General features: G+C 46.9%; 1 protein-coding gene across 1 annotated transcript in view; it reads right to left on the bottom strand.

The window, feature by feature from the left end:
* The window catches only part of CLCN6 (chloride voltage-gated channel 6), a 35,704-nt gene extending 16,466 nt beyond the window's left edge, over positions 1 to 19,238 (bottom strand). Inside the window, exons 1-16 of the mRNA XM_066607468.1 lie at positions 19,088 to 19,238; positions 13,036 to 13,095; positions 11,614 to 11,679; positions 10,272 to 10,337; positions 9,150 to 9,216; positions 8,488 to 8,594; positions 8,284 to 8,410; positions 7,944 to 8,011; positions 7,475 to 7,533; positions 6,755 to 6,887; positions 6,441 to 6,554; positions 2,429 to 2,595; positions 2,224 to 2,350; positions 789 to 918; positions 542 to 695; positions 303 to 462 (exon numbers count right to left, since the gene is read on the bottom strand). Of these exons, the coding sequence (XP_066463565.1) occupies positions 303 to 462; positions 542 to 695; positions 789 to 918; positions 2,224 to 2,350; positions 2,429 to 2,595; positions 6,441 to 6,554; positions 6,755 to 6,887; positions 7,475 to 7,533; positions 7,944 to 8,011; positions 8,284 to 8,410; positions 8,488 to 8,594; positions 9,150 to 9,216; positions 10,272 to 10,337; positions 11,614 to 11,679; positions 13,036 to 13,095; positions 19,088 to 19,159 (1,677 nt within the window). The 5' untranslated portion in view covers positions 19,160 to 19,238. The remainder of the gene's footprint in view (positions 1 to 302; positions 463 to 541; positions 696 to 788; positions 919 to 2,223; positions 2,351 to 2,428; positions 2,596 to 6,440; positions 6,555 to 6,754; positions 6,888 to 7,474; positions 7,534 to 7,943; positions 8,012 to 8,283; positions 8,411 to 8,487; positions 8,595 to 9,149; positions 9,217 to 10,271; positions 10,338 to 11,613; positions 11,680 to 13,035; positions 13,096 to 19,087) is intronic.
* Between the last annotated feature and the right edge of the window lie 91 nt (positions 19,239 to 19,329).

Below are 19,329 nucleotides of genomic sequence, written 5' to 3'. Positions count from 1 at the left end.
GGGTTTCGCTTTCAGTAAAATGCCCTGTATTACTACACGTAAAAGACGTTTTCCCTGTATTAGCCATTTTAAACCCTTATGTGCTGAAATAAATGCAGTAACATTTTGGATGTGACTGGAGCAAAGGACATTATGTGACTGAAGATTGCAAAAAGAGGATTACAAGACTCAATTCTTTACAAAATTATCTAGGAAATACAGCAAAAAAGATATAGTTTGCCACCCGCTTAGACAGATCGCCATGGCAACAGCCTCTTGCATACACGCCAATATGAAGCAGAACGTGTGGCTTTACTCCTCACCATTAGTGTAATCATTATTGGTAACCCATAGGAGATTTCATTGGTGGATTCAATAAGAATGACCGTGAGGCTGATCGTCATTCGGACCACACCGCCCAGGAAAGCTGCAGCTCCGATCAGGGCAAACGTTCCAGAGTAGATGTGAGTCAATCCCAAGTAACTACGACAGATATACAAAGAGTTAGTATCCAAAGCCGCAGCCACGGTGTGAGGCCAGGACCTACTGAGGAATATTCTACCTTTTCAGGAGGTTAGCAACCAAGCGACCAAAGGCTGCTCCACAGAGCAAGGAGGGGACAAAGAGACCGCTGGGAACAGACATCCCATACGTCCAGCAGGACAGGAGGAAGTACACACAGCAGAAGAAAGACAGAGTGACTGGACTGAAAGTTCCTGTAACACAAGAGACGGACAGAAGCCTTCACACAACTACAGACACAGCCTGAAGAGCCAACGTGGCGTAATATTAGCGTCCTACAGACTGACCATCCTGGTGGAAGAGCTGCAAGATGGCCGACTCCTGGGGGTTGAAGAACAGCGTCGCCATATCATTGTAGGTGTTGTTTGGACAGAAAAACGTTTTGATGCTGGAATTGACCTCATCGGAAGAAGAAACCTAAAAAGACGTACAAATAGTGTGTAAAGCAGTCAAACAAACAGCACTGCAAAATGTTTATAAAGTTAACAAACTCTTTCAATGATTTAAAGGGACCCTCCGGCCCTGGAGAAAGAAAGATGGCTACACCACTTCATCCGACTGCATGATGCACAGTGTGCATTAGATTGTATCATAAAACTCGTATATCTTTGTATCACTTGTAGGCCGCCTGCAGACGAGCGGAAATCCCGCGGCAGGATTTCCCGCGGGATTTCCGCCGCTCAAAGCCTGCATAGGATTGCGTTAACAAACGCAATCCTATGCAGACGGCCGCGGTTTGGCTGCGCGAAATCTCGCGCGGCAAACAAACCGCGGCATGTCCTATTTTTGTGCGGGGCTCGCAGAGCCTCGCACAGAAACGTCACTCACGCAGCTGGCGGCTCCGGTCTGCGCATGCGCCGGCTGCCCGGCAGCCGGCACATGAAAGAGCCGGGGCCGCCGGGCGCGGGTGAGTGCGCTCATCCCTGCAGGCGCTCGGGTCGGGTCCCGCGGCGAGAATTCTCGCCGCCGGATCCGACCCGCTCGTCTGCAGGCGGCTGTAGTCTGAGACACTACACTTGTCTCGATTGACCAGTGCTGCCACATGAGCAGCGCTGACCGACAGAGCAGAGTGTATGTCTTAGGCTACTGACATGAGATACATGTTCTTCCAATGCATAGAATGGATAAAAGCGACCCACACAAGTGTTTGCTGGAGCATGGCAACCCCTTCACTGCAGTACCTGTCACAGTTCAGTCTGCACAGATGTATTAGGTATTGCAGTCCAGTCTGTTCAAGTAAAGTGGTGGTGTAGCAGGTCATGCAGTGACTGGTATAGGAAATAATGAGGCAAACTTATGTGCCTAAATTGCATCTTACAAGTGGACACCAGTGTGTAAAACAACTGACACCCATCCACAATAGAAGATAACTCTGATTGCAGTCAATTAACCACTGAGATCATATGGGCAATGCTGACTGTGACAGCGAAGCCGTTAGATAAGCGGCCTTCTTCACCCTTTCAGTCCTCCGCTGCACTGTGCACAAGTGCCAATGGATTGACATGGCAGCCTGGGACATAGTGGATGCTTCCAGGCCTGCCATGTATTCCAGACCATTAAACCTTGCCTGTGAGTGAATAGGCTAACATTTAATGTACCGTATACTGTAATCCAGATGATACCAGGGGGAGATTATAGCATGAGAGGACAGACCAACAATGCAGGACAAGAAGTGGTAGAATGCTCATTTCCATGTTGTTCATAGCAGTAATAACACAGTACCTGTATGGCAGTGGTGCTGTTATTCCAGTCATTAGGGGGAGACAGTGAGCGGCATTCTCCCAGGACCATTGATGACACAAACACAATGATGGTGGTGACTAGCGAGACTAAGAGACTCTCACAGACTCTGGAAGAGAAGGAGAAGCATCATGGTGGTGTATAAAGAGGAATTTGAAGAACTCTGATCACTGGGCGACGTCATTACCTGATCAGCTTAGGCTTGGGGTGCACATTCTTCATCCGGTATTTTGCCAGTCTCTTATTCAAGCAGTTAAATGTGGCTCCAAGCAACCCCCCAACCACCCCCATGAGAATAAAGAAGGCCAAATCCAACACTGTCCACAGATGACACTTTTTATCAGAGTCTGAGCACTAGGAGAGGAAAACAGAATATCAGAACGTTATGACCGTGCAACACTTAGAAACGTCCCTGACGTCTTAAAGGGGAGCTTTGGAGGTAGATTAACCATATTAGGAAACTCACCGTAAAACCCTTTTCTCAGATGTTCATTGGGGGACACAGCAAAGACCTTGGGTATATCTGCTGCCACTAGGAGGCGACACCAAGCAAAGGCAGAATTGACTCCTACAGTACCAGCAATACCCCTCCTGGAGTCACTTCCCTAATCAGTTTGTACATGAGCAGGAGGCGAGGAAAATCCCAAAGGATAACTGAATATATAACTTAAAACGACATACAACTAAACAAAGAAGTGAAGGGGAAGCTTGGGGCAGGTGTTCTGTGAACATCTAGGACATCGGAAGGAAAAGTCTGAGGTGGTAGAGGAATCATGGTCTTGTATGTGGAGAGTCTTTTATCACTTGTATGAAAGGGTCTACCAGAGAAGAGGCTTTGGAAGACTGTTCCTCATCCAAGGAAGCGTTAGAATACGATATTTTGTCTGCAGGGCGGGAGCTGTCTATAGAAGGGATTGAGTGGGATACTGTGGGTGGAGGCGACTTGAACTTGAGGACCGCTGATGTTTGAAGGATCTGTCACATGTGCGTTACGGTAGGAACGATTCCTCAGCCCCTATTAGTCGGGTTCTAGCTGGATATCCTGCCCAGCATCTCCACAAATGGACCTGAAGGATTTTGTGAAGTCCCCAACTGCCACAGAGTGGGTATGTGCCCATTTGTGTTCAGGACCCTGTGGGGGCGCAGCAGTAGATGTCCCTGGGATGGGTTCTCTAGGTTGTTTGGGAGGCAGGCATTTCATGCAAAGGGGCTTGCATAAAAATTTGCTACGACAGCAGAAAATATCACCCAGGAAATTGGAGGCAGGAAATACCACCCCCGGAGGTGTGTGTCGACCAATCATAGTCCCTTACATTCGGCTTGCCTATCAGCCACGAGCAAAAGTGAAAAGGAATTCCTCCTCCTTGTGAGCGACCAACAGAGCACAGCAAGCCATCGTGAGCAGGCCAGAAGGTTAGGCGATCACAGTAGCGCAGGCACCAGAAGTTTAAACTGACAATGTGGCACCAAAATAGGACGTGTGGTCGTGAGGATCCAAATAATCACTAGGCTCGAAGAAATGATTGGAAGTCCCCATAACATGGCGTAGCAGCCCAAGAAAGCACCCTAAGAGAAATTACTTTTCCCCCTCCGCAGAGAACCCTCTCTTCTGGGGCCATAAGGGATCCAGTAGCATTAAAAAAAAAAAAAAAAAAAAAGGACCACACAAATAGTGGTGGGAAAGGATACTATAGTTTGCTTCCCTGGAGGGGAAGGGCCACATGCGGCTGAATCAACTGCAGCCTAATCCTCTGCTACATCTTGCCTCCCTTTGCTGGGGAAGCCCGGGGATCCAAGCAGCAGGATCTTCAATGGCAGCTCACAGAAGAGTTAATGCTTTTCTCTGTCACCTTGCCTTTGGGAGGTAGGGAAGTTAGTGGCAATCCTGGTGTCCCTCCTCTGTAGTGTAGTAGGGGGGGCATTCTGTCACCCTGTGAACCCACAAAGTCCAAAGAACTCCAGGATCTTGAAGACCTGCAGCCAGACACTAAGCTGAAACGGATTTAGCTGAGGAGGGATATAGCAGATAGGAGGAGGAAACTCTTCCTTTGCTTAGTGTCTGCGTCCTAGTCGCAGAAGCTATACAGGAGGTCTTCGCTATGTCCCCAATAACACAGCCAAGGAATAAAGCTTAAATTATTGTGGCTACACAAGGTTCAAACCCTCAACATTTTGAAGATCTCTATGGTTGGTGGATGATCGCATTCTTGCTTACAGCCTGTTTTCATCTAATACTAAGCTGGGACATGCTGCGGCCGGGAAATCGGCAGCGCTAGCTTCTGCTGCGAGGGAGTCGCTGTCCCGTGTGAACGAGATTTCTGAGAAATATCGTCCACATGGCCGGCCAACCCCAGGATTAGCAGCCGCAGGCGAAATTGCTGCAGCAAATCCGCCCTGTGTAAACCCAGCCTAAAGGTTGTGACTTTTTCTAGCTTGTGGAATCATATTCTATTACATGATCATGATTTGTCACATATTTCTGTATGTACAAGGCCTTACAACACGCACTGCTTGCGGTTTAGTCTACTTGTAGCTAGATTGAGTCAATATGTGAACAATGCTTAGAACAACAGGATATAGGTATTAGAGAAGGGGATTGGATTGGAGAATTCCTATTGCAGACACAATTATCTTTTCTGCAAGTGAACTATAAAACATCAAGGAGACCCACAACAGGGACAGGTTTGTGTCTGTTCCCACCATCCTCTACTTCTTGACATCTTACCTCCCCAGTCCCCTCAAGACCAGTCAGCTCCTTTAAGCAAGCCAAGTATCTTGTAAACCTTTACCTTATCTTTTCTGCTTTCACACTTTTATATACTGCAATAAAGCTGTCATTTATCTTTTAACTACTTGGCTTGTGACATTTATTTGCTCATTAAAATCTTTATGTCCCAACACAGTGTTACACTAGTCTAGGCATACATCCAAGTAATGCAGTTTGCAAGGCTGAAAAAGTACATCCAGAAAGTGGAGTCACTTTGTAAATATTGTACAAGATTATGTATCCTGTACTGATCCTGAGTTATATACTGTATAGAGATGAGCGAGTATACTTGCTAAGGCTAACTACTCGAGCGAGTAGTGCGTTAGCCGAGTATCTCCCCGCTCGTCTGTAAAGATTCGGCTGCTGGAGCGGGTGAGAGGGAGAGAGATCTCCCCTCCGTTCCTCCCCGCCCCCCGCATCTTTAGAGACGAGCGGGAGGATACTCGGTTAAGGCACTACTCGCTCGGGTAGTTAGCCTTAGCGAGTATACTCGCTCATCTCTAATACTGTATTATACTCCAGAGCTGCACTCACTATTCTGCTGGTGGAGTCACTGTGTTCATACATGATATTACTGATCCTGTACTGATCCTGATTTACATATTGTATTTTACTCCGGAACTAAACTTGCTATTCTGTTGTAGAGTCACTGTGTATATACATTACATTAGTTATCCTGTACTGATCCTGAGTTACATCCTGTATTACACTCCAGAGCTACACTCCCTATTCTGCTGTCGTAGTCACTGTGTACATACATTACATATCCTGTACTGATCCTGAGTTATATCCTGTATTATACTCCTGAGCTGTACTCACTATTCTGCTGGTGGAGTCACTGTGTACACACATTACATTACTTATCCTGTACTGATCCTGAGTTACATCCTTTATTATACTCCAGAGCTGCACTCACTATTCTGCTGTAGAGTCACTGTGTTCAAATATTACTGATCTTGTACTACAGCTTGCATTATACTCCCGAACTGCACTTACTATTCTGAGGGCTTCGAAGTTAAGATTTCCCAGCATTCCTTGCTTGCACAATGTGTACACAGAGTTTCCCCTGGTGATCTGAATTTTAGGAATTTTTAGGTGATTATGTAGTCCCAGTGGAACAGCATTTTGCTGCATGTTTTTAACTCTATGGCATACAAGTAAAGTATTTGTTTTTCTGTATATTCAGAGTTTATCCATTTACCCAGGATTGGCCTCTATACACACTATGCCAGCACCAGTTACTGTTTGAACCCTGGAGAGTGCCAAGGCTGCTCACGGATGCACAATGAAGTTAATCATTCATCATCTGAAGGAATACAGCTAGATCCGCTGCACATTTAAAGTTCATGTAAAGGGTGTTCTTATAGAAAAGGATACCTTGCATGGCAATCTGTCTTAAAGAGCTACAGATAAGGATGTAGTTGGTACACACCTTGAATTCTCCGAAGTTCAGCAGACCTGGCACTTGGAATGACCCCCAGCTTGAAAACAGAATCCCAGAACGGAAGAAATTCAATGTAAATGTGGCAGACATGGAGCAGAAAAGCTGACAAGAAAGGAGAATTAGGTAATCAGATCCGTATAGAGTTCTCAGCAAAACTCGCACAAACCAAGATCTCTTTATCTGAGAGGGTGAGTCTAAGTTACCCAGATGTGATTATATATTATTGCAGATCTATACATACATAACCAAAAGACTCAGCATGTATCCCTTTTTATTACTTGTAGTGGGCATGTCCTACTTACCACTTTCCATGTAAGTCCCTGATTCCAGAAACTTGACCCTTCCTCCAAACTAAACAGTGTACCCCCAATAGGAGCTCCAAAAGCAGCAGCCACCCCTGCAGCAGCTCCAGCAGACACAAAGTCCCTCTTGTCCCTAAAAGCACAGCAAGCAGCATCAGTAAATGACATCCTCAAGGGTAAGGCACATGAGAACTGATCTATATGGTGAGCAATTTATGGTACCCACACAGAGGGAACGACCAAGCAATCAACAGCCAGGGACAACTATATGTCCTGGTGAATTGGGATTCCTTGGGCAGATTTATTAATGCAATTATACCAGTTTTCTAGCTACCTGGTGAGCCTGTACTATAAAAGGCGAACATCAACACAATATTATCAACTTAGTTTTGAAGTGAGATTCCAGCAGTAAACAAACACTCCATTTTCCTCTATTCACATAAAAAAAGTTTAAAAAAAAGTGCCGATGTCAGTCGGTCTGGCTTCTCTGGGGGATCAGCTGCTATCCAAGGGAAAGATGTGGGCAGGCCGTCATTGCAGGTACATCTAGGCCGCCAATGCTGAAAACCGCTAACTGCAGCAGAAACCCTCCAAAGTCAGCCCATCACTGAGAGATTTGTTTCATGCTAAGGGGTGATCCAAGCACATAAACAAGACCCCCTCCAAGTAAAATACCATAATGAGAATATATGTAGTGAAATCATTCCTATAACAACTCACCTGTCACTGCGGAAATAAGGGAAGTCAAAGCGAATCTTTTGGAAGGAAATACTCTGGAACTAAAAAAGGGGAAAAACAAACAAACAGATGTTTTTGATACTTTAAGGATCAATATTAATTCTGTCTTCATTCTAAGAAAGCTCATTGGGAAGCATTTAAGGATGATCATCTCTGTTTTTAATGGAGTTTCCCTCACACCTGGATAAATCATTTAAAGGGGCACTCCAGGAATTTAACATTGTTGGACTATGGCTGATTAGTGTGGGACTGACCTCTGGAGACACTCACTGATGAGTAATGAAAGGGCAGCAGTTCTGCAAGCAACACTCCTCCTTAATTGTGTGCATAGGCGCAGCGAATCGTCCGTATGAGCAGCTATAGCTGGTACTGCAGCTCATTCCATCATTTGATGTGAATACCAAAAAAAAACAAAAAAAAAACAAAACACTAAACTTCCCAAGTATCTCACCTGGGGTAGCCCTGCTCCCACAATGGCCCCACTGTGAATCATTGGTCCTTCCTTTCCTACAAAAAGTCCTGTAGAAAAAGAAAAAAAAACATCATAGTTTAAAATAAAAAAAATAAAAAAACCTTTAGAAATAAACATGCAGAACATAGAGCAATGTATTTCCTGGGATAGCAGTCAAAGAAGGCGGCCCCTGCCAAGCCAGGAGGCGCCCCAGAAGGCAGCATTGTCACTTCCGACCTTTGTGCTGCTCCAGGCACTATACAATTCTAGGACTAGGAGAGAATCCAGTCACATTACGTTAATGTGCCTGGTGCAGTCCAGGAGATGTTGCTGTCCTTACCTCCAGACACACTGAATAAGACCCCCAGAACTTTGCAGACAAGTGTTCTGAGCCGGACCACACCTGGGACCTTGACACCATTCAGGTAACATTTGATCTCAGGAATTCCAGAACCAGCTGCCACAGGCTGAGTAACAAACAGAGACGTAGCTAAGATCCTCTACTTCTTGATCTTCTATTGTTTTAGGTCTTATGAAAAATTACCTGTATGAGGACGAATAATGTTGCAATGAAGGCAAAAATCAAGTTGAACCCAAGAAGCTCTAGCAGCGAGAGAGCAAGGCATCCTCGGTCCGTGCAGTCCTCCACAGCTGGCACAATGTTAAGGAACCCTCTATGAACTAGATCTCAGTGCAGGAACACATGGGACACACACACGTGATCCCAACTGACTGCCATAGGGCTTTCATGAAAAATTCTTCTGCTTTATTTCAGAATGTGCTCAATTTCAGGATTACATCCGAGAACGCATGAGGTGAACAAGGTTTGTTTTGAACTGAAACGCGATCTCAGATGTAATCCTGGAATTGAGCACATTATGAAATAAAGCAGAAGAATGTTTTACAAAAGCCTTTTGTTCCCAAGTCTTGAATCTTTCGTATACAGATAGCCATTGCAACTGGATGGCAGAAAAAGGCTTGTGAGTATATGTGCATTAATGCAAGTGAGAGCAGAAGACCAGCAGTAAAAGGTGGGATATTATCTTTAGTTCATGCCATATAGGTAACACAGACCTGGTAACACACAAGGCCACCTGTGCATACAGAACCACAGGGCTCGTATACCTGATAGTGCCAAATTGGGCGGAAAAAAGTGCTAAACTAAATCCAAATGGAGACAACTCAGGCAAAAGTAGGGAAGGATACAGCCTTGTACCACCTTGAACTTAAACTGAGAAAATAGGCGAACAAAGTAATCCACGAAGAGCCCGACCTGCGTACGTAAAAAGAGACATCAGCATATAAGTCAAACCTATAGTATACAACCTTCATTAACTTTAATTATGTTTAATTTGTTACGAATGCAGCAATACCAAATAAGTGCACTTTTATTTTTTAATAAAAAAAAAAGGGGAAAGTGGGCAAAAAAAGTTTTTTTTTTGTTTTTTTTAAATACACATTTTCTGTCTTTGTAGCAGACTTGAACCCGCAATTGTATGATCGCTATGGTAATACATTGCATCACATCTGTACTGCATTGTATTATCACTATTACTAGCGATCATATACCATAAGCAGAGTCGGACACCAGTCAATGGTGTTAAACTGCCATGGCAACTCATCGGCAATGACAATGCGGCGAGGGATTGTTGTATGTAAGGGGTTAACAGTGGAGACGGGTGTTTACACCGATTCCCTCTGATGCAGCTGGATGCCAGCTGTCAGTCACAGCATGCTTGCGCTCAGCTTCTGAGCCCGGGCCATGCACGTTTACGTCCTGCAGCATTAGGCACCAGGCAGCCAGGTCGTACACTTACGTCCTATAGCGTTAAGGGGTTAAAGGGATCTTCTCACCATTAATATTTTCATGTGGATGTCTCTTCAATGTCCAACTGCTGGGACTAGCGCCGAACCTGCACTTACCATACACTGAAAGGATATACTCCGAAATTAAGAGTTGCTGTATTTACACCATATATCCCCTGTAATGCATATGTGCCATTTATCTCTTTTTAGTTATGCACCATTAGGACACTGCTATGATCACTGATTCTAACTTAGCTGGACTGTCCATTGGAGCCTGAATTCTTCCTCCAGTCTCAGGCAATCAGGCTGCTGCTGTCTTGCCATGCTTTACACTGCAGCTCTGCTTGCTCAGATTAGCTGCTGTGTATAAGTACAAGCCCAGCTCATATCCAGCAGAAGTTCAGAAATTACAGTAAGGACTGACTCATAAACCAGAGATAAAACAAGTATTGCTACCTCTGGTAACATCATTGTCATAAGTAGCAAAATTATGGAAATAGAAGACATGCTGAAGCTCCGTACCAGCCCTGTGCACACGCCGATGGCAAACACCATGATCCACCGCACCGCCTCGTACCGCCGAGACTTCTGTCAATAGAGGGAACAACAGGGCAGAATCAGAATAAGACCGGACTTAAAGGGCTTTATGTATGTAAAGTGTAAGGGCCCTTTACCACGGCCGATCATTGTTCAGCTGAGATCCTACAAGAATCTGAGCAATGATCGGGCCGTGTAAATACCCCGCAGCGACTGAACGATGCAAGCATGAAAATCAAACAACCATTGGCCATTGTAAACAGGCAGTCATTCATCTGTGAAGGACAACCTGTTTATTATGGATGGAGGTGGGTAGGACAGAGATCGTTCCAGCCCGCCTACCTCCATTCAGTGAGCGCGATTATCGCTGGAGTGGCGGACGGTGGTTGAATCTCCCGACAGTCACCCTTTTGAAAAGGGCTCTTATCATAGGAGTCAGTTTCAATTTATAACCTTCAAGATCTTAGCTTACTATTAGTGAAAACAAACATTTCCCGTTTATATACATTGTCTGAAAACCCATGATGACCCAGTCCTGCTCACTGAGCGGAGGGTGTGTTGCAGTGTGTCAGTGTAGACCAGACTGGGAGGACTGCCTGCACTGCACTGATACATTGTAACAATCTGCAGGGATTCTCTTTTTAGAAGGGAGATGCTGAAATAGGAAAGAACTGCAGCAGCAGGGAAATCCAATTCCGTTCCAATGTCCAAGGGCCGTGGGCACTGTTCATGGCATCCTGTAGGCTACTCACTGCAGGAAAGTGGCTAATTCCCCTGTAAATAGTTAGTTAGTAGTTGTACCATGGAGTTTGAAGCAGTGCAATGAAAATAGTAGTTGCTTACTAAGCAATCATCATAAGCAGTCTTCTCAGCGTTTCTATATATTAAGGTGCCACGGTAGCGGCTCTGGCCTGATCCGAATAAGTAGGGTAGAAGCAATTTATATAGGCTGTCGTTCAGTGAACAGAGGGTCACTAGGCCAAGAACAAGAATGAAGATCCAGCAGTTGGGAATGTGACTGAGCATGTGTGTCCACCAGCACTCCGCCTATTGGATGGGCACGCACATTGATATACACTGTGAACACCAGGTGGCACTGTACTACACAAGTGTCATAACTCTATACCGGATTGTTTTAATGCATGTAAAGGGAAAAATATTCTTATATTTTTTTATTGGTTGGACAACCCCTTTAAGGTTTAACCATTTATCCAATCCCTTCACACAAGTATACCTCCACCAGCCTCATGTTCACATAACCCTGTATGGATGCACTGGTTCAGATTACACCTATATGATGGTGGTGCTTCCTCTCCTTAAAAGTTACCTTGTGGGTAATGGTTTCCAGCACTTCCAAGTAGGGGTCATTGATGCATCGGTCATAGTCCAAACTCTGCAACACAGAGAGACAAAGTTTAATGTCTACAATAGAGAACCCAATGACAAGAGAGCAACAGGAACCCTCGATGTATCTAGATTAGAGATGAGCGAGCGTACTCGGAAAAGCACTACTCGCTCGAGTAATTTGCTTTATCCGAGTATCGCTGTGCTCGTCCCTGAAGATTCGGGTGCCGCTGCGGCTGACAGGTGAGTCGAAGCGGGGAGCGGGGGAGAGCGGGCGGGAGAGAGGGAGAGAAAGATCTCCCCTCCGTTCCTCCCCGCTCTCCCCTGCAGCTCCCCGCTCCGTGCCGGCACCCGAATCTTCAGACCCGAGCACAGCGATACTCGGATAAAGCACATTACTCGAGCGAGTAGTGCTTTTCCGAGTACGCTCGGTCATCTCTAATCTAGATGGATGATGAAGCTATGCCTATACACTAGGTACTGTACATATACAAATTCCATGATTCTAGGATGTTCGGCCCGTGTCTGCGGAGCCAATTAGAGTACAGGCTGCCATGACTGATGGATTTTGTTCTGCTGATGATATCGTCATGGTAAGAACTTTCTCGTCATTATGTCCACAAAGCGACAACGATGGCTGCCAAGTCGTCACAATAGAATAATGTGGCTTAAAAAAAAATTTTAAAAAAGGGAATCAAGATTTTTAGTTTTTCAGTAGCTCCGGGAGCAAAGTCCTGTGGAGCTATGGGGAAACTCTGGACAGTAATGGACATAAGTAAATATTCATCAGGTAATGTCTCTAGCACCATAATTAACTAATGGACAGGCCAATGCTAAGTGACATGGCTCATGGTTATCAGATAACCAAAAGAGGGGCAAATACAGGGTCTTAAAGGGAGCTTTCCAAAGGGGGATTCTCTTTAAATAATATGATTCTAACTGCAGGCAATTGCCACTAGATGCTTCATGATAAGTCAGTCTACAGTGAGCTCCCTCTAGTGGTGACAATGCTCCTGAATCACTCTGAAGGGTGTTTCTGTGCACACAAGAGGTCTTGTAGAGATACAGAAGTATCATGAACGTTCGGCATAAAATACTTCTAGTCTCGGCAATAGGGAGAGGAAAAGGGGGAATATGACCCAATGCTGGAGGGGGCAGCAAGAGGCACATGGGCAGACTCAAGATGTAACTAGAAGCTCCTGAGATGCGTACCCAAAGAGGACTTGTACATCACACTGTATATAACCTATACAATCTATATACATAGCTCCAAGTAGTGGGGACACATCTATAGGATAGGTCATCAGAGCTCCATCCTGCTGGATTCTCATGCTATTGTCTCAGGGACTATCTGCAAATGTAGCCCTTACGGCTGTGCCCTAGGTGACATTACAAAGATGCTTACTTCATAGTCTTTGCGAGGTAGGATTTCCTCATCTTCTTCCCGTGTCTCCCCCAAAATAGTCTAGGAAACATAAGGGATGAAGTTAGCGATTATGTCAGGAAAGACTCCAAAAAAATATATAGTTTTAAATAGTCTGTCATTGGGTGATTCTGTGGTTGTAAAACTATAACTATATAATAACCTGCCCAAAGCCCCATAAACTAACGTATGGTGGGATTAGGCGAGGTGACAGACAGTTGGGTGGTATAATTTTCATACTTGCCCGGCGCCCGAAAATCCAACTCTTTTTAAAGCCCTGTGTGCGCTCCTATACAAGTCTATGGGCAGGAAGCAGGGGAGTATTGAAAATACATCACAAGGCTCGCTGTCACCTCACCTAAGGGCACCAGAGGTACTTTAGGCAGGCGACAGCTTCCCTCCAACCCCTTAAGTTTATTTTAATACACACTGTCAAATAGACCACATGCAGGCGGCCGGGTCGGATCCCCTGCGAGAATTCTCACAGCAGGATGCGACCCGCGCCCCTGCAGGGACCAGTGCGGGTCTCACCTGCTCCCGCGGCTCCGGCTCTCTGATGTGCTGGCACATGCGCAGAGCGGAGCTGGTGCACCGGGAGGACATCCTGTGATTTGTATTTTCATGCGGCCGTCTGCATAGGATTGCGTTTTGTAATGCAATCCTATGCAGGCGGGCACGGGCGGAAATTCTGCGGGAAACCATGAAGTTTCAACCACTCTAGAGGGAATTTTCAGTACATAAACATTACTTTATTTACTTAAGGTTATTTGCACTGTTGTTGACACACTGGCTGTCACATAAGCAGAAGTTGTTTGGAAAGTTAGTGACCACTTCTGCTGCAATTCCACGAGTTAGTAAAAGTCTCAAAAAGGAGATAAATAAAAGATCACCGAGCTCATAAATGCCTATCTTCCCTTAGGCCCAATGTCCACGGGCAGGTCGCATTCCGCGGGCAGCAGCCTGCAGCAGAATCCCACGCTGCCTGCGGCTGAGGACCCTGTATACCTGTGCGGGCAGGCAGCGGTGCCCACGTGGACCTTTCTTCTGCCAGGACATCTGTATTGCAGATGTTCCGCACGGCTCGCCGTCGGACATGCGCTGTACAGATTTTTTTTTTAATTTCCTGCTTTCCCGCTGGATCCGCGGCCCGTTCGCAGTGTCAGCTTCCATTGATCTGCACTGAAAACTGAAATGGAGCAGGCTGCTTTTTTTTTTACTTTTTTACACAGACCAAAAGGTCCGCAAATCAAGTCTGCACGCTTTATTTCATTTGCAGACGCCCATATATCCCTGTGGGTGGCTTGATTTGCGGATCTGCAAATCATATCCGCCTGTGGACATTGGGCCTTAGGCCGCTCTCACACAGTTTTTTGCTGTACATGTCGCACATGCAAGATACGCAGCATTACACCTCCATGTATTTCAATGGGGCCTCTCACACTAGCGGTTTTTGCGCTGTGTATTTTATGTACGTGGCATGTCCTGTTTTTGGCATTTTAGTGCATATTTCACTCATAAAATCGCCAATTGAAATAAATGGTTTGCCACCAGGAGGGGGAAAAAAAACAAAACTTGCAGCAGCATCAACTTGCTTGCCTGCGTTTTTATTGTGCAGTAAAAAACGCAAATGCGCACAAAACCGCAGCTCTGCACGCAGTACAATACCCAGCATTTAACATCGGGTGGTGAGAGGGGCCCTAGTACAGAGCGCCTCTTTCCTCTGGAGGTGACCACACCTTCCTTGAGTGTTACCATCATATAGCCACTCATTACTTCAGAAGGGTCGGTGATCCGGGGATTATTCCAATTGCCAGATTGGAGTCAGAAAGGTTTTTTTTCTCAAATTGGGGTTAAATTACCTGGGTGTTTTATTTTTTGCTTTCCTCTAGATCAGTGTTCCCCAACCCCAGTCCTCAGGGACCCCAACAGGTCATGTTTTCAGGATTTCCTCAGTATTGCACAGGGGATGTAATTATTGTCGGTGCCTCAGACATTGCCACAGGTGTTCTCTCTATAGTATATCCTGAAAAGTGACCTGTTGGGGTCCCTGAGGATTGGGGTTGAGCCTGAGTGTAATAGGCTGAACTGGATGGACTTTTTTTTTTAACTTTACATACTATGTTACTAGGAAGCAATTTTGGAAGTTTTGGAGGATGGCCGTTGGTCACCCATCTCCACATACGGACAACTTCCTCACCTTGTGCTATAAAACTGCCTTTTCTGCCAACCTGTCCCAATACACCAGGAGCTGGCCCTCCTAGAATGGCCACCTGCCAACCCCGGTATACTAGTCTTGTGAGAGTCATTCTGTGGTTGTTGGGATCTCCTCCATTATGGCTATACTTGAAATAGCATATTTGCAGATGAAGCAGCGTGTGCTGCGGCTCAGAGATGGAAGCACTTGAATCCTGCAAATCAGCATTCCTGACCATTTCTCAGGCCGTGCCGACATCCACCCTGCCAGCTTGTCACAGTCATCCATGTATCCATCAGCATTGAGAGGGTTGTCCAGGCGAGAAGAACATGGCTGCCTTCTTCCAAACACAGCGCCACCCTTGTCCATAGGGTTGTGTCCGCTATTACAACTCCCATTTACTTCACTGGAGCTGAGCTGCAATACCACACACCACCCTACAGACAAGGGTGGCGCTGTGCTTGGAAGAAAGCAGCCATGTTTTTCTAATCCTGGACAACTCATTAAACAAAGACAAAAGGATTCTGCTCATAAGAGTTGACAATCTAAGGCTCAAGTCACATCTGCGTTAAGGCTGCGGTGCCAATTTTGGAAAAGAGAAATGGATTTAACCCTTTCCAATCCACTGTCTGACGTCTGAAGACATTATTATTTAAGGCTGTACAGCTCTGATGTTGGAAGACATCCGTCGGGGTTCTCTTACTGTATATTGCCAGCCTCTCTGCTGTCGGAGCCTATCCAATGTGTCACCTCATGCAGTACTGGCTTTAGCCAGCAGATAGCGCCATTGTATAACAGCAGAAAAAGAGTAAGCCCCCTAGGAAAACCAGGATACAAAATTGGATTGGAAAGGGTTAAACCTGAAATAAACCGATCCGTTTTTCCTCCATTGATTTCAATAGGGTTTTTTAAAACCAGAAAGCAAACAGAGCTTTCTGTTTTGTTTCCGCTTTAATTCAGTTTCTCTGCTGCAAAAGCGGCGCAGTGGCCCGGGGAGTACGGCTTCAGCCCTAACGCACATGTGAACAGAGCCCAAGGCCGCTGTCACGCTGCTGAGAAAATCGTACAAAATTTGGGCATTGCGAGACGCATGAATATGAACCCCATTCTTTTAAATGGGATCATACATATAAGCAATCTTTTCTTACATCCTATCTATGGCCGTGCCCTCACATCGCATCACCCATTGTTTTCAATGGGGCCGGCAAAGCATCGTACCGTGTGCTAGGGGCACACCAGTGTGAGGTTTCCCATTGAAAACAATGAGGAAACACTCCGCAATCCTCCACCGCGGCCATCAACTGCGCCGGGGCACCGCTACTTCCCTGAAGTGATGCCAAGGGGTTTTAACACAAAAATGCCTTGCATCCGCAGGGATATTGCATGGTGGCGAACGCGATATCAGGACAAGGTTCACGGTCCAATATCGCACTTATATGTGTGAAGTTAGCCTACAGAATAGAATCTTCTGGTCCTTCAAGGGTTAAGAAATATTGCAATGTGCAAAGGTGGTTATAAACTGGCAGCGGGCTGGAGGTCACCAAGTGTAAGGGCTCACGAGCGCAAGTTCACCCGGATTACGCACTTCTAATATGTGGTGAATGGAGTCAATGAATGTACATTGATTTCAATTGCCCCATTCACATTAGTGTGTATACAAGGCGCGTTATATATACAAGGCGCGTTATATACACATGGCGTGTAATAAGCACATCATTTATTTCACCGCATATTACGTGCATACAGTCCTTTTTGTTCTACATGGACAGCATATTCAATGCTGTAGATAAGCAATACATTGCATACGAGTGACACACAACGCCGCTATGAGAAGCATGCATAAAGGGGGTGGCGAGACCCCTGGCATCATCCCCGGCTGCTAGTGCTGCATTAATGGGTCACTTAAAAGACTGAACTATGTAGCAGAAAGCTCTTTGCCAAGTTTTGTCTGGCAGCCACGAAGCGTAGTTGTGGGGGGCTGAAGTTGAACTTTCACACCTGGCCAGCAGGCCTTTCGCTACGCCCCGGGATTTTGTTCTAAAGAGATCTCAAGAACAAGTGAGTTACTGGGAATTAAAACAATGGAGAATCTGAGTTATGGCGGCGGTAGTGCTGCCAGTGGGCACATAATGAATGTGCTTACTGACCCCTAATGGGAGCGCCATCTACATAGCCAACATGTAAGAGAGCCCTGCGCCCCTGTAATGGTGTGTCCCCCAGGCCGTGACCCTCCTCACATACTATCTGCAGATTTGCATCCATGAGACATGCGGCTGGCAGATACCGCAGCACGTACGGGTTACACGGGGCTCAAACACTTCCAGAAGTTAAGCAGTTCTGGAAAGAGGTTAAATAGAAGAGTCAAACAGTACAGCGGCAGGCCGGGGGGCACCGGGCACTGCCAGCATCTGGGTGTGCCCGCTGATGGTAGCCAGAAGATACAGCTATGGAGGGGGATCCAGAGGGTATGAGGGGTGACCAGTGGGCATCCACATGGTCAGGTGTATAAGGGGTGCGCTGGGTGTAATCACAGGGTGCCAGGTGTATGATGGGGTTTTGGGGGACAGGTGACTGTCAGCAGTATTAGGGAGGGGCTGGATTGGATACATGATGGACAAATGTGGGGTGTATGAAGAGGTGCGGGGTGTAATCAGCGGGTGTGATGGGTGGGTCAGGGATCTGATGGGATAGCCTCAGTGAGTGGCGGTGTATGAGGGGTGTGATGGGCTGGCGCGCCGTGTATGGCAGATTCAAGAGGTGTCAGGCTGTGGTGGGCAGGAGTCCAGCATGTGGCACAGGAAGGACAGGTACCCAGCATATAGGGTATGCAATGGGCAGGTGTCCAGTATATGGGGGAAGGACAGGTACCTAGCATATGAGAGATGTGATGGACAGGTGCCCAGTATATGGGGGACTGAGCAGGTGCCAGGCATGGGATGGGCACGTACCTGACATATGAGGGAGGTGATGGGTAGGTGCCTTATGTATGAGGGACTGAGCAGGTGCCAGGTGTGTGATGGTTAGATGCCAGTGTATGCAGGAGGTGAGGGGCAGGTGTCCAGCATGTGGTACAGGGAGGACAGGTACCTCACGTACGAAGGATGCAGCAGGTGTGTGATAGGTGCTGGCACGTGAAGGATGTGATGGGCAGCTGTCCGGTGTGATAGGTGCTGGCACATGAAGGATGTGATAGGCAGGTGTATGAGGGGATGGGCAGGCGCCAGTGTATGAGGAATATAGTGGGCCGGTCCCCTGTGTGAGGGATGAAGTAGGTGTGTGATAGGTGCTGGCATATGGAGGATGTGATGGGCAGGTGTATGAGGGGATGGGCAGGCGCCAGTGTATGAGGGATAGAGCAGGTGTCAGGTGTGTGATAGGTGCTGGCATATGGAGGATGTGATGGGCAGGTGTATGAGGGGATGGGCAGGCGCCAGTGTATGAGGGATAGAGCAGGTGTCAGGTGTGTGATAGGTGCTGGCACATGAAGGATGTGATGGGCAGGTGTATGAGGGGATGGGCAGGTGCCAGCGTTTGAGGGATGTGATTGGCAGGTGCCTGGTGTGTGATAGGTGCTGGCACATGGAGGATGTGATGGGCAGGTGAAGGGGGACTCAGCAGGTGCCAGGCATGGGGTGGGCAGGTAGCTGGCACACGAGGGTTGGACAGCTGCCCACTACGTGACCATGTGGCTAGGCAGAGCGCAGGAGTGATGCAGCAAGTGGAGGGCAGACACTGGGGAGACACTTGACGGTCATGTGGGATCAGGCTGATAGCCAGCCATCACTATAGCGCTCTAGTCAGACCCCGCCCCCCGCATTATGTCCTACACCCCACTCTCACCAGCTCCTCTGGGGTGCGGCTCTCTCGGTCCCCGCAGCAGCAGCAGCACACTGAGCCCCCGCAAGTCGCCATCTTTATTGTAACCCCCTCCTTCTGGACAGGCGGCAATCACATGACAACAGCAATCCCTAGAAGCCCCCCTAGAGGCACCCGCAAGACACGCCCAGAGCACACCGATCACGTGACTTGTCCGCTCGTACGAGCTGCGCCTGGAAGGCTCCGCCCCTAAGAAGGCGGTGCTA

Source organism: Eleutherodactylus coqui, chromosome 6 (assembly GCF_035609145.1).
Source record: "Eleutherodactylus coqui strain aEleCoq1 chromosome 6, aEleCoq1.hap1, whole genome shotgun sequence".
Classification (NCBI taxonomy): domain Eukaryota; kingdom Metazoa; phylum Chordata; class Amphibia; order Anura; family Eleutherodactylidae; genus Eleutherodactylus; species Eleutherodactylus coqui.
The sequence above is the reverse complement of the archived record's forward strand: the minus strand, read 5'-3'. Positions and strand labels throughout refer to the sequence as shown.